Source organism: Rhipicephalus microplus, chromosome X (assembly GCF_043290135.1).
Source record: "Rhipicephalus microplus isolate Deutch F79 chromosome X, USDA_Rmic, whole genome shotgun sequence".
NCBI classification, from domain to species: domain Eukaryota; kingdom Metazoa; phylum Arthropoda; class Arachnida; order Ixodida; family Ixodidae; genus Rhipicephalus; species Rhipicephalus microplus.
Window position 1 is genome coordinate 177,824,467 of NC_134710.1, and position 15,859 is coordinate 177,840,325.

General features: G+C 43.0%; 1 protein-coding gene across 5 annotated transcripts in view; it reads left to right on the forward strand.

The window, feature by feature from the left end:
- Positions 1-14,464, forward strand: part of LOC119177223 (uncharacterized) — a 70,599-nt gene extending 56,135 nt beyond the window's left edge. For all 5 annotated transcript variants that reach the window (XM_037428641.2, XM_037428642.2, XM_075878277.1 and 2 more), the window contains 3 exons: positions 3,330-3,429; positions 7,505-8,704; positions 14,179-14,464. In XM_037428641.2, the coding sequence (XP_037284538.2) occupies positions 3,330-3,429; positions 7,505-8,704; positions 14,179-14,241 (1,363 nt within the window). In that variant the 3' untranslated portion in view covers positions 14,242-14,464. The remainder of the gene's footprint in view (positions 1-3,329; positions 3,430-7,504; positions 8,705-14,178) is intronic.
- The last annotated feature ends 1,395 nt before the right edge of the window (positions 14,465-15,859 follow it).

Consider the following 15,859-nt stretch of genomic DNA (forward strand, 5'->3'; position numbering starts at 1 on the left):
GCGGATGAAAAAATGTACGGGTGTCTTGATGATGACGATTGTGTCCGGTACGGAGATGGGCATTATTTTCACAGTCGCGAGTAACTTTTTAAAATTGTTACTCGTTATTTTGAAATTTTCTGGAGATATAACGGCCTAAAATTCGTTACGTTGTTTTGAAACATTTACTTCGAAATTCGTAGCAGTGAAATATTTGTACATTAAACCAATTGACATTTAGAGGGGGATTTTTGAAAAAGTCGTCGTTAATCTGCATTGCAATCTTGTACATGTTCTGAATTCGGGCGCAGGCGTTCCATTCCATCGAGTCGCACGTGATTGGCCCATTTGAGCCGCGACATTCTATGTCACGTGAGCCGAGGTGTCTTGTGTGCGTGTTTAGGACGGAGGCAAAGGAACGGTCGGAGAGACTGTCTGAAATGATACGAATGGATTGAAATGGCTGCGAGGCACCATAGATTAGATTGAAATGTAAGCGCTTCGGGCCTTTTCAGTATCCGGGCACTTTGAGACCATGACATTTCCTTTCTCTGCCACAGTTTTTTGTCTCGCCTGTGCTGCTTCTGCGGTCGAGCGGAGAAGACGAAGCGAGGGATGCCTTTGGATAGTTGATTGAAAAAGAGTTCCGACAATGTTTTCGTCTGTTGAATCGAACAGTGCATATCTTGTGGGACACGCCACGAACTTGACCCTATCACTAGATGCCAGCGAGCCAGTGGCCTGGAAATATACACCAATGTCAAAGAATAAATCGCTCGGACCATTCGACGTTCACTGACATAAGTGCGTATTATATAGCGGCAGCGTTGCAGCGGGCCCCTGCACTTACGCTGCGGCTCAGTCCCTTCTTCGTTGTCATAGCCACCCTGTCTTCTGTTTGTCCGTATCTTGTCGTAGACAGATGGATAGACGGAGGGGTCACGGTTCACTGATAAAACCCTTTCAAGCTTCGCCCCACTCATCATTTACTCCGTGGATATGCTGTGATTTTTTTTTTTTTTTTTTTTCCCCGGGCAGGCTTTTCATGGTTAAGAGCGTCACTTAGCTCCTGCCACAGCCACCGCCGGCCGGCGACAGTGTAGCCATGCCCTAGCTCGAGGGCTTTCACTGCGCACTGGGAATGCTCCTCCATGAAGGCGAGCACCATCACACGCTGAACCTCGAAAACATGGCGGAGATGCTCTTTTTGGCTACTGGTTGAGGTGCCCTCTGCCATGATTTCACTCGACTGAGCCAATGGCTGCGAAAGTCACGTTGTTAAGATTTAAATAGTGGAGAGATGAGTAGAGCAATTGCTTGAAACGGGGTTGTACCAAGCACCACTAAACGTCCCGCTAAATGACGGCGGCGCTTAGCGTCATTTCAAAACAATAACCATAAGCCCCCCGTTCCCTGGCGAGATAAGCGCGCGCAGACTACCCCGGCCAGTAAGGCGATGTTCACTCCGCAGAAAAAGGAGGCTAGCACATCCTTCCTGTATATATATATACCGTATTTACTCGCATAATAGGCGCACTTTTTTTTTTTTCAGAAAATCCGGCTCGAAGTTTGGGGTGCGCCAATTACGCGGGGTAAAATTTTCGAAAATTTTTTCAACTCTGTTCTCGCGCTTTAAATCTGCACACTTGTCAAGTAAAAGGCGACTTTATCGTTTACCAATTAATTCAGCATAAAACAAACATACCTACGTACCTTTTAATGAACAAGCGAGAGCCGTCAACTGCACACACACACGTGAAATTTACACAAAAGTCGTAGCTGTTCCTCCTTTTCCATATTCGGAGTCAAACTCCGAATAGGGAAACAAAACAAAACTGTGGAAGTCCGCCACTTTGTCCTCATATGCTGCGGGCAAGCATTGGCACAAGGTGGTCCGCCTTCGCAGTGCGAGGCCATGGCGCCGCATGAAACGAGTTGTCCATCCGGAGCTGGCTTTGAACTCTTTTGCTTCGATGCCCTGCGCTCGGGCTATTCTGCGAGCCTCAGTCTGCACAATATCAAACGACACAGCACAGCCGTCTTGTCGTAGCTCCCGTATATGCCGGACCAGTTGCTCTTCGACGTTCGGATACCTGCCGGTCTTGGCACCACGGAAAGCCCGTCGTGTCTTCTTCGTCGCCTTAAGTTTTTCTTCTTGGTCCCTCCAGTACCGAATACTGGTTTCTCCAACGCCGAAATGCCTGCTTGCAGCCCGGTTGCCGTGCTCCAGCGCGTACTGCACTGCCTTCAGTTTAAACCCAGCCGTGTAGCTCGTGTACTTCCCCATGGTGGAACCAAAGTTCAATACACGACCACAACATACGCACACCGCTTGCAAAATGGCGTTTCTTTCTTTTTCTCTGATGGTGGTGATGGCGATCAAGCCCCCGGCGTTGTACACGTGACCTCCAAAAAGCGCGGCGATTTGGGGGGGTATCAGTAATTGATGGAACAGCCATTTTTTTTTTTTTTTTCAAGTTTTATTTCGACAAACACGTTGGTTAGGTCGTTGCACTTCGAATTTTTTTTATTTGCTCGTCGATTTGCCTTCTTTTTTTTTTTTTTTTTTTTTTCAGGGTACGGGGACCGCGTTCCAACTGTACCGCTGGGGGGTAGAATCGTTTCTGATCACGGCCAAGTTCGGGGTGCGCCTATTACGCGCGGAATTTTAAAAAAATCGAATTTTTCGCGGCCAAACTAGGAGTGCACCTATTATGCGAGTGCGCCGATTATGCGAGTAAATACGGTATATATATACATACATATATATACATACATATACATACACGCAAAATGGAATGACCTTTCAAGCGACGATGACAGCAGTTGACAACGGGCATGGACATGGTTTTCCAGCCGCTCTAGGGTTTTGCTCTAATTCTCCAGAACTGATTATTTTTGTGTGGACTTCGCGACGAGGTTTTCCAACCGTTTATGCGCCGAAGCGAGTAAAGTTCAAATGAGTTTTGCTGCTTTCGCTGGCTTTGATGTAAAGTGTGAACGTGCTGCGCCAGCGGCATAAGTAAATAAACCCACTTTATTGAGAGATCGTGAAGGCAGGAAAGTTCAAAAGAACATCATGGACATTTTCAGCTAGAAGTAGTTGCCAATAAAGTTCTTGTTTATTTATCTTCAATATCAGCTTTGACTTGTTTTTGGTTCATACCAATTTGGGATCATACAAATATTTTGAGTGCTCCCTTCGAATTCGTATCAAGGTTCCACTGTATTATGCATACTTGTTCCGTGCTGCATAGCTGATATTGGTGCTGTCTCTTGATTGTGTTAGCTGTTTCTGTTAATGTCAGGTTTAAGTAAGTTGCTCTGTGTGTCACAATTATTTTTTATAGGGGTCTCGGCCTTTTATGGAATGTAACAGAAGAGCCCGAGCTCATCTCTGTTCTTTGGCGTGGCCACAGGGATTTGCCAAGAGTTTCCGCATTGACCAAGGTATGCTCTTAATTAGCCATTTTTTTACCTCACTTATTTGGCGTGTCTCTCCACATGATCCACAAACCTGCAGTAAGGGGGTGTAGTAAAGTTTATTCAAAAAGTGAAGTTTCTAATTCAATCAAACATTACAGTCTATAACATATTCTTATTCTATAATAACATATTCTATAACATATTCTATAACAAATTAATTAGAAAAAAATCAAGTATAGTAAAACCTCACTAAATCGAACTTACACCAAACTATTTTTTAACGTGACAATGTATCAATGCATAAGAAAATTTACTGGGGCATCGCACAAAAGAAATAGCTAGAACATGTGATATAACACTCATTGGGCATGCCCCCAAAAGTTTGTTTTTCCACACAATAATTTTAATTTTCCTTATTGAAAGCGATTAATTCCGTGTGAATTTGGGAGAGTTAAAATTTTTTAATAGCAGGACGCCATGAAAAGTGAGCAGAAACTGTCGCTTGCTATTGCATGCTTCTTTCCATGATTTCTTATTGCGGCAGTCGCGCAAAGTTGCTCTTCGCTTCCTGTTTTTTGGTTACGCAGTGGCTGCTGTGAAAAAATGAAAAAAAAAAAAACTAGAAAAGCAAACATTTTCAAAAGCAGTGTTCCCTCTTATCGCATCATTCCGACATTATGCACATTTGTAGCCACAATTTATATTTGCTAATGAACTCTTATTGGCATATGGATAGTTTGTCCTAATTATTAAATTATCAAATGCAGATATTTAGAATCGAGCTATATGAAACCTATTTGCAACTTTCACTGATGGTAGTGCCGTCATGTCGCAGCCATAGTGAGTGTTGTTTGGGGGATGTCTATGCAGCACGCCCATGTTGTTGGTCAGTCGGCAGTTCACTGTTACTTTTTTTTTTGCCAGTGGCAATTTTTATGATGGCTTTCCTGATTTATGTAGTAGCCTAGAAGTTGGACAGGTACTGCAAGTCTTAGTAGAAATTATTTGCTTTATTGTTTCCTGACTAAAAGCTTAGACAGGCACAAGAATCACAAAACGTGTTGGACGCTACTGTGTACATGCTGTGCTGTCAAAAACGAGGTTCATTGCTTTGCAGGAGGGGTAACCCTGCAAAATATAGGTAGAGAAAGAAAATTAAGGTCAAGTGATATATGGAGCAGTCATTGGGCCTCTTCAGGTCGCTAGTGAGGGCTGCTGATTGTGTGCATGTCTGAGTAAAAGTGAAAGGACAAATGTGTGTTTCATCAAGATGTCTCTTTTGTAGGCTGTTGTGTTTTATTTTTATTCTGCACTGATCACATATGATCATTCTCTTATTGGCTTTTTTTTTTTTTTTATGCACACATACCAATCATTATGTAGAATTGTGGATTTGTAAAAGCGGATCAGCAGCCTATTGGCGGATCATGCTTCAGCAGTCGTATACAACCAAGTGCCTTTTGTTTACAAGTGCATGAAAACAGGGCAGTTTCTACTGTGAAAAGTGATTATAGGGTTCAACACTGACATTTCTGCTTTCTTTGTAGTCCTGCATTAAAGCGAAAAGACATAGGACTAGAAGCAGAAGCATCATGTTGCTCTACACTTGTGCTGCTCTTGCTTCTGTGCAAAGTGTCTCGCACTGACCCTCTGCAGAGCACAGCCATCTGCTCGCATGAACTAGCTAACAGCGAACGACCCTGCGCAAATACCTCATGCCGCATGCATCCGCAGCAAGTGTTTGGTTGTACCGTTTGGGCCTGGTGAGCTACAGGTGTTTCTGTACTATCAGCAGGTAAAAAAAAAATAAAAATAAAAGAACTACACTTCTATAAGTGCGGTCGCAAGCGCACAGTCTGAGAATACCCCATCGAGGAAAGTCATCCTTTTTTCGCACCTGAATATGAACCACGGTTCATGTATTTCGACAGTTAGGAAGTCTTCAGGCACAATACTTAGATTGTGTTCACTAAAGCTGCACATTCCTTCACATGCAGCAAATGATGTGTCCATCGTTCAATACTTCTTAACCTTCAATAATACATCGAGCACGCTTTCTCAACACTCACTGTGGGATATACCGTATTGACTCGAATCTAGGCAGACTCCGATTTTAAGCCGACTCCCAAAAGTTCGAAGCCCGGTAAAAAAATAAAAAACTTATCTCAAATGAAGGCCAAAAGAAACAGCGAAAACAGTGTTCACACAAAAAAAAACATTTATTGATCATGAAGATGAACCAAAGCAGTTGGTTCAAGATTTGTCGCGCACAGCAATAACTCTCTCTTCTCGTCTTGACGAAAGTGCTGGAAGTGGTGGCAGGGGCAAAGAAACTGTCACCTGCGCCTCGTGACCTTCAGCACTTTTTTTTTCCTTTTTCTTCAAATGCGCAGCTTTTTCAGTGTGATTGTGCGCGGCATTTCAAATCAGCCCATGGCTCATAGATGGGCTTTTTATGAGTGATTTTTGAGCGTCTCCCGTGATTTGTCGAAAAAAAGAAAAGCGATTTTAGCTGACTTTGATAATTTATTGTGAATTTCAGGTCGGGTGCTGTACTTTAATATTAGGCTCGTGTGTTGTCGAGAGCCTCTGCTACCGATCGGCAGCATTTGACCGTGCTCATAATTCTGTCCCATTCCTCATTGCGAGCTCGCTCAGGCAGGTTATGGTTTTATGTTTGCTAACTCCACTATCAGCTAACAGATGCACATGCATCAATGACATTCAAACACGTGTTAAGTCAGCTTGAATATAACTTTGCATATGCAGATTAGGTTTTGTACATGGTCTTTTGCTGCAATAGATAATTCTCAAGGAACCTCAGAAACTACTGCAGGCACGTGAAGCATTATAGGAAAAGTGTCAACATTGAGTGCGCTGGCTGTGCCATCGCCTGCTCCTCACTGGCTCCATGGTAGTATTCAACGAAATAAATGCATCGCCACTTTTGACTATAACTAAATCCGAAATACTGCACATGTCTGAACGCAGTTGCATGTATCTGTAAGCATGAAATGCAAAATGCAACTGTGTATATATTGTTACACACGAAGAATTACCAAGCGGATGTGTACGGCATGTAACAGTTAAGTGGTATGTGAGTTATTGCGTGCGGATACATAGTCGAAACGTGCTATCTTGAGTAATGCGAGCTGGAACACCGAAATTTCTATTTGTAGTTTTTGCTCCACAAGGAAACACAACTCGGAGTGAATTTTCGCAGCTAATTATAGACACGGCAATTTTATGATTGCACCTTCGTGCATTAAAAAAAAAGATATGTCTGCGACAACAAAAGTGTGATTTTCAAGCACACTCAAAAAAACAGCACCAAATTTATGAGAATGGTTCAAACGCCATAAAACCATTTGGCCTTACCAGTTCGCTCAAGGTTCGATTAAAGGTGGAACAAGTGCGGGCACCAACTCGAAGTCAAAACTACCCACATAACTTGTAATAGTCTAATTAGTAATTCTGTTACTAGTAATATGCATGCCGATCGTCCCTTAAGTGTCAGACGTAATAAAGGTAAGGTGATATGAAACAGGCACGAAGTTTGCAATATAAGTGCGCTGTATACATGAGAGGCATTTGTTGGCTGCCACTTGTCACGCCTTAGTCTCACTCGCCATAAGTCTTCCTTTATGATCACTTGGGAAAGAAAATGTCTCCCATCCAATCCTAGAATGGTTCATTCGCTATTGCATGCAATATACAGTCATATTGAAGGACTTAGGATAAGGGGGCTGGCACCGCATACACGTTTAAACAAAGCGCTGCGTGGGCCGAAACATGGCGGACACGCGAGGCGAGGTAACATCAACCCTTTCAAAGCATGGCGACACTCTAAGCGGGGGCGCGCTCGTGGAATCTCTATATTTAACTTATGCTAGTGCCCTCTGTTGGTGGTGAAAGTGCTAAATAGTATGTATTCTTATCTGTCATTTTCAACAGTTTAGAATCTAGTGCAAAAAAAGAGGAGAATTCGTCTGTGGTTTATTGTTCATGCTCTATGCATTAAGTTCGCATTTACTGAGGGAATGACCTCGGGTTTCATTATGTTCAGGGTTCTAAACTTGTATTTTATTCATGTTTCCAGTACTTCGTGGTTACTGGTGCGGAGGATGGCAATGTGTGCATCTGGAGGCCAGAGACTGAGTGTCCTCCACAGCCAGATGAAGAAGAGTCTGAAGACGAAGTAACTGAGAACAGCTCTCGTGCCAGTGCTGATAGAGATGACAAATCTGATCATTCTCGTGATTGGTCGCGGTCAAGAAGCAGGTCGCGGTCTCGTAGCCGTTCTCGAGGAAGGTCACGGGATCGATCAAGGTCTAGGTCAAGAGGCCGCTCTAGGGGGCGATCTAGGGATAGAGGGAGGTCACGCGACCGATCCCGTGAGAGATCTCGCAGCCGCTCACGTAGGCGTTCAAGGGGGCGATCAAGAGATCGAGGAAGGTCACGAGGTCGTTCGAGGGGAAGATCAAGGGATCGCTCCAGGGGTAGGTCAAGAGGTAGATCGCGAGACCGCTCGAAGGCAAGGTCGCGAGATCGTTCCAGGGGTAGGTCTAAAGACCGCTCCAGGAAAAGATCAAGAGACCGCTCTAGGAAAAGGTCGCGAGACAGGTCTAGAGGACACTCGAGGGGGAGGTCGAGGGACCGCTCTAAGGAAAAGCCAAAAAACAGATCAAAAGATATTAGGGAACGATCTAGAGACCGTTCCAAGGGGAGGTCAAGGGATCATTCACGTGACAAGCACAGGTCAGATAGGGATCGTTCTAAGGAAAAGTCTAGCCGTTCTGACAAAGACAAATCTGATCGCAGCCGTTCAGACAAAAGCAAATCCGACCGCGAGAAATCTGATCGCGATCGATCAAACAGAGACAGGTCAGAGAAGGATAAAACAGACAATGATAAGTCGGACAGAAGCAGAATGGACAGGGACAAATCTGAAAAAGACAAAAGTGACAGGAGTCGATCAGATAAGGGTAAGTATGACAAGGACAAAACTGAAAGGGATAGCAAGTCTGACAGGGATGGCAAATCTGATCGGGACAAAGAACGTTCTGAAAAAGCTGAGAAAGGAAAGGCAGAGCGTGACCGTTCTAAAGATAGGTCTGATATCAAGGAAAACAACAGTTCCGAACGAAACAAAGCATCAGACCGTGACAAGTCCGACAAAATGGATGGTGAAAAGCTAGACAGAGAAAATTCCCACCAGGATAGGTCTGATGGTGAGAGCAAGTCTGATGGAGACAAATCTTCAAGCAAGCCCGACAGAGTAGACAAGTCATCTCACAAGGTGAATTTTATTTCTCTTATCATGCAATGCAATTTCGCTATGCTTGAGAACCTAATCCTGCGCTGTGAATTCTTGCCGTCTGTTGTGCTTTGTTTTTCAATACTTCCTGCCTGGCTCAAGAATTGTCAGTGAACAAGCCTAGTGCATTGATAGTTCATGTGGCTGTTGTGTCTGCTAAGCAGGAAACTGTGGTGCAACGCGAAAGTGGCTAGAGGGACCGACAACTGTCCAGAATGTGGGAATAGGTGTGAGTAGAAAGGAAGTAGTTTACTAGTTAGCAAAGCATATAGTGCGCGTGACTCAACCACACCTGACGTCATTACATGATGAGTACATTTTGCACTACAGCTGCATTTCCGATGGAGGCGGAAATATTGTAGGCCCGTGTGCTCAGATTTAGGTGCACGTTAAAGAACCCCAGGTGGTTGAAATTTCCGGAGCCCTCCACTACAGCGTTTCTCATAATCATATGGTGGTTTTGGGACGTAAAACCCCACATATCAATCAACATTTTACACTATATCAGTCACATTGAATACTGTGGATCGTGAGCGATTTCGAACGGCGTCAACCTCTAAATCAAAAGTGCCCTGTGTACGTTGAACGCACCTATTAATAAGCATTTTATCATGAAGTTGTGTACCAAGACAAATTTACGTATTTCAGTATGTTGGACAATCAGCGGTTGTGACAGGAGGCAGGTTTTTAGCTCCAGTCGAAAAGCTGGATTGCACAACTTCCTTATCCAGCGGCTGACTTGTTTATCGCCACTGCAGTTTCTGCTTTTTCTTTTCCTGTGTGACATCAAGTCCTTTCACCTAGTTGCTAGACATCGCTGTAAACACACTTGAATGAATGCACCAGAAATGATATAGCAACAAACTCAAAGATGCCAGGAAAACACCCCTGGGACCACTGAAAAATTATTATTGGAAATGACGCTCCAAAAATTTTCAAGGGCACACCATCTGACACACGCCTGTTTGTTTACAAACAGCAAAATTGTCTATATTCCGGTTTTTATGGTAGTACCACTGACTGAAGTGGCTCACTGCTGACCTTTCCTTCACCATAAATAAATCACTATACACTGTGAATGATAATGTCGTATTCCTGAACTCTGAACACTGCCCTTGGTCAGCTGTGCCTGTTTAGGTTTGTTGGTATGACATTAAAAGTTTGTTCTCTGTCCTGTTTGCTTCATGCGTATGCTATTCAGATACCTTTTTGTCAGTCGTTTTTGGAGGTTATTTTTCTTTCAAGTCTGAATGAATGCAGTTGATCCCGGATATATCAAACTTGAAGGGGATCGCAAAATAATTCGGCATAATGATAATTTGAAATACAAAATATACATATTTAAGGCTTCTTTAACGCTCAACTTGAAGCATCTCGGGCCTCGAAACAGTTTTACAAACCCGTAACAAGTGCTTACATAATCATTCGCTCACAGTATGATAAAGTACAAGGTGCGAACATCTTCTTTTGCTAGTTCTGCACTCTATTTAGCTTGAAAATTGTCCGTAAACTTATCTAGCTTTTTGCGCCCCATCAAATTTCTTCAATATCATTGAAGCTCTTTAAATGGGCGAATTCAGCTCACTCGGTCGGTCACAGCACTGTTGATTAACGCTGATTGCCAATGTGAGCTCCGTAGAATGTTGAAGGGTTGGTTAGTGGTGGTACCAAAACGCTTTCCGCAGCACTGGCAACGCCCCGCCACGGTGGTCTAGTGGCTAAGGTACTCGGCTGCTGACCCGCAGGTCGCGGGATCAAATCCCGGCTGTGGCGGCTGCATTTCCGATGGAGGCGGAAATGTTGTAGGCCCGTGTACTCAGATTTGGGTGCACGTTAAAGAACCCCAGGTGGTCAAAATTTTCGGAGCCCTCCACTACGGCGTCTCTCATAATCAAATAGTGGTTTTGGGACGTGAAACCCCACAAATTAATCAATCGGCAGCACTGGCAACGTCTGCCATGGTCTCGGCATCAATGGTGTCGGAAACAGTGATGTTGCCATCTGCGCCAAATGCACCACTCGCTGTTCGAGAGTGCCCGGAAATGCTAACAAGTCATAAAATTTATTCAGGCATCGTATGCTGTTGTCGGCAGTCACGACGCACCCTAAGTTGTCACCTGGCACCAAAGCTGGCAAGAAAACAGTTTTCAACGGAGCTTTACTTGACGTCACTCCTAGCACCAATCATAATTTTTATCACTACGAGCGGATCAATGTTTAGTTTAGACACCAAAATGATATATCAGGAACGAGGCAAGAAGTGCGCAAGTGCAAAAAGACTATGCTGCCCACAAACAATAAACGAGCAAGCTATTACCGTGATAGCGATGTCACTTGTGGCTTGTTGTTTTGTAGCAGGCACCTGCTGCTTTGGCGCGTAAAACTAGAACACAGCATAGCCTCCAAGGTAGGCATACTAAAACTAAAAGGCTCGAATATGTCACAAGGTTGCACATCTCAAAGGCCGCACTTCTCAATCCCACATGCCATCATGCATAAGGGAATTCGAACATGGCAATGAGATAGCTGAATCACGTTTTGGTGCCCTCGGCAATCGGTCTTTTTGAAAAACACAATATCCATGCCTTAAAACCTGCAGATTGGGCATCAAGCATACTGGTGCACTCGTAAGCGCTGCGCAATGAACTAGATCAATGCAATAGAGTTTCGTCTTTTCGCTTTTCAACACAGCTTTTTCATCACCTGCGGGCCAATAGATCGGAATTTGTTTGGATGCGGCCAAAAAAATTATCACTATTTGTTAGGAAAAAAAGCTGTTTTTGGGCTTTGGCCGCGACTCGGCATTCGATAAAGCGAATGTTCTGCTATGCGGTAGTTCGATATACGTGTGCACCAGTCCATACTCTTCCATGGGAAATTCAAGGGAATAGCTCAACTGTTCGTTGTAGCCAATAATTCAATATATCAGTGTTTCGCACCGTAACAATATATTCAGGATCGACTGTATTTTCAAATCGCAAAGTGAACAGTTCGTGTGAATGTTTGGGAATGAATTGTAATGCCATGATTGTTTTTGTTGTGTAGTTTCTTAAATGCAATAATATACTTGTTAGCACATTCACTGCGGTATCCTTATGTTGGTCTGGAATTAGGTCCAGAGAGACCCATCAGTGGGCCCTTGGGTATATATATCCCTTAAGGGCATAGTGACCTCCATTGGTCGGACATGAGGCTATACCTTTATCTTTTCCGCCAGCTAAATGGAGCTACCACCTTTTGCAGCGGTTGTTTGACGCGTTTGCTTGAAAGAAGCAGAGTTGTTTTTTGAGTAAATTTATGTTTAAATACAAAGTGCTTGTCACAAGAAAAATTATGATGTTTCTGTGATGTAAATATTTATAAGGTTGATAAAAGTTAAAATTTAGTGGGAATATCAACCAACGCGACAGCACCGCCACCTTTACAGTGGGCATTTGGCTCATTTATTTCAGAGATAAAAAGTGCTTGCTCTGAAAACACATTAACTCAATTTCTATGATCAGTTAGTTTCTTTCCTCAATGCTGCGCTTTGTTTTGCGTACGAGGCGCGAGTCCCCATTTGCAAACTTTTGCAGTAGCTGGGAGAACTATGCTTGTCCAATAGCACGCATTTCAAAAACTGCAACTCAACAAAGAAATATATCGCCGCTAGGTCCCTTAGAAACAATAGCCCTACCTCTCGTCCAGTACAATAGACAACATATAATAGTTGTAGTTTTGAACGTCCAATAGCACGTATTTCAAAAACTGCAACTCAACAAAGAAATATATCGCCGCTAGGTCCCTTAGAAACAATAGCCCTACCTCTCGTCCAGTACAATAGACAACATATAATAGTTGTAGTTTTGAACGGAAGGCAGCACAAGGTTGACAGCTCTTCTGCATGGGTCACTGGTGGTTCACACCGCACATAGCATTGGCACTTTTTTATTGAATGCACCGTGGGTCACTGGTAGGTCATAGCCTTAACATCAGACAAGTGTTCTCGTGGCATGTGTATCCTCCTGCAACAAAAATCATATATCTCTTTGTTCAAGTGTCACAAAGTTATCCCAACAGCAAACAGATAAATTCATGCAAATTCTCAACCACGTACAGGGAGGACAAGCTGTGACCCACGACACTGTGAATGTGTTAACCATTAAGAGACAACTAAAAAAACATATGATTTGTTTTTGTGGTGTAGTATAATCAAATCATATACTTGTTTACTGAAAAAGATAGTTAAAAAATTGAAAACTTTAATATTTCTGAAAGGAGCATTTCTTCATTATATTAATATTGAATTTCATATTATAACTTAGCCAAAGGTAATCACCAGGGCACACATAGTAGTGTTAGTGTACACAGCTATAAATTTAGTTGCTTTCCTGCAATCATTGATGAATCATAAGTTTTGCTTATTGTTAAGAATATATGCCCTACTATACTTTTCCAAGTAGAATTTATAATTCCGACTTTGAGGATATGTTAAAGGGGCCATAACACCCCATTTTTGATCATAATCTGTGGTGTGTGGATTTTTCCTGTAGCATTCACAAATAAGCTGCTGAAATTTTAGCACTTTAGGTTAAGCACTTGAATTATTATTTTTACAAACCCTTGAGCAGCCTGAAAATCTGGAGACACTGGCGCACTCGCGAGCCGTGGCGTAAGTAGCGGCTGTCTGTGCAAGTGCCTGCATTCCAGTGAACTATATTGTTCTATCCTCAGCTGAGTGCGAAATCGATATATTTGAGCATTCTCCTTAACACACAAATTGAACTATTTTTAGCAGATGAAATTATGGTAAATATGATGGCTTCACTCCTTGCTGCAAGTGACGTCACTGGCGGGCAAAATGACAGTCGCCGACAGTGGGTGGGATTTGCAGCTGGTGACTTCTAGGACATGTCCTGCCGGGAAATATTCTTTCACGGCCCGCTTTTCATAACTGTATAGGTAGAATAGACCCTCTACTTCTAGTTATCACTGAAAACCAAGAATTGTTTGGTGACCCTGACATGGCCCCTTCATGTGGCAAGGATTTAAAAATTGTACATTCTGAGAGGCTTGCAACCACAGATGCATCTTGATGCCAGTATCGTAGTGAACTACAGAAAACATTGTCAGTGAATTGAACTAATTGCAACCCCCTCCCCCGTCCTGGTTGCAGTGTAGTGGTTATGGTGCTCGACTGCAGGCACGAAGGTTGCGGGTCAAATTGCAGGGAGGGTGACCTCATTTTGATGGAGGCGAAAATGCTAGAGTTTCGTGTAAATTAATTTAGGCGCATGTTAAATAATCGTCCATATTTTTGAAGCCCTCCAGTATGGTGTTTCTCGTAATGATGTTGTGGTTTTAGGACTAGAAACTATGACAATTGCAATGTCTTCAAATTGCTAATTCTTAATTATTTAAGTATTTGCTCTGTATTAATGCACTAGGACTGACCGAGTGACTTTCTTTCTTTTCAGATGCCTTCATCAGTGAAAGAGAAGTTGAGCTCATCACATAATAGCAAGCCGTACTCAAGATAGCCACGAAGTGGTCGGCATTCGCATGCCATGCTTGTTTCATTCACAAATCACATTGTGTGCTTGTTGTTTTTTTCCTCTTTTTTTTAAAAAACAATTCACGTGGTCATGACTCTGTCCATTTCTTTGGAGTCTCTTCATCCCCCCCCCCCCCTATTTCTCCCTGGTTATCTCAAGTGATGTGATTCTGCATTTTGAATAATATAAGGCCTTCATACTTGCTGTACATTTTGTTCTTTAGTGTTCAAGCTAATCATATCTGTTGTGAAATTATACCGACCAAAGCTTTCTTTGTTAACCTTAGTAAAAATTTAAAAATATGCAGCAGCACTCCAGTGAGATGCTTTGGGTGGTATTGTATGGAGCAAGTTCTTAGTATTGCCACTTGTTGCCATAATCAGTAGCGCTTATTAATCAATTTTACAAGTTGGTTTCTAGAGCAAGAGTTTGTGAAGTTGTAAGTCCCTTTAGTATGGATTTAAATTCAGACCTCCTAGCCTTTTTTTTTTACATTAAAAAAATGGTGAAGGTATGACGAACACGCTTAGCTCTGGTCACTATCTGATCTGCTTAGTGTGTCCAAATTTTTCAGATGGGCGTTATCTGTAAATTAAAAGAATAACCTTGATGCACGATTACCATCAACTTTGGCTGCTTACCTGCAGAATAAATGATCATGCGCACAGAGGGGTGGAAAGACTAGCTCTGCAGTGGTTAACAGTGGAAACGCTGCACAACGTGAATAGTTATAGAGGGATGAGATGTGCCACTTTGTGCACAACTTTGTTGTGCAGGTAAGCTGTTTTATAGGTTTATACGTATCTGTATAGTTTCTGGATTTATTTCTACAGTGTTCCTTCATCAGAGCCCTTTGGATGTCTGAAATAGAATCGAAACGCTGTCCACCCAGCGGCTGATTGTCTCTTTGCGGCAAGATTGGACGCATGAAAAAGTGGTTCATCTCCAAGTATAACTTTCTTACATCATATGGGTCATATTTAGTTGACCGGACCGTCTTCAGACACATTGCTTAATATCTTGATCTGTACTCAGGCTGAGTGATAGAAATCTAGATAAAATATTTCTCCTTTTTAATGTTGTTCCGTGAACTATTGAACAGAATCGCCAGTCATGTTCAAGCCCTATGTAATTATCCTAATGGAATGACCACGATTTCCAGCCAACTCCTGCACTATCAACATTTTCCTTATTTTGGATGGTTACCAGGGGGCCAGGTAAATGCAATGAGTGCCATAGAGTTGGCTAAAGTTAACTAGAGGGGATTCGGGCGCTGTAGTCGTTCAGCGACCACTGGAATGATGGGCTGTACGCAAATTTGCCTAGTCTTCATGCTTGCGAACTTCGAAAGCACTTGTGGCTTCTTTTATTGCTGGTTTCGGTTTTGTTTCGAAGAACAGAACTAATCCTTTTGAACTTCGTGAACCGATTTGAAATGGTAAGCCTAAATGATTAAGGTGGTGAAGCGCAACTGCTGAACTGAACGAATCCGTGTACTACCCATCATTCCCATGCTCGCTGAAGCGCTGTGCGTTGCAGCTGCCATAGACGCCACAGTTAAAGGTTACCGGGCTTAGCAGGATAGTGGTCTTAGCGAGATCGA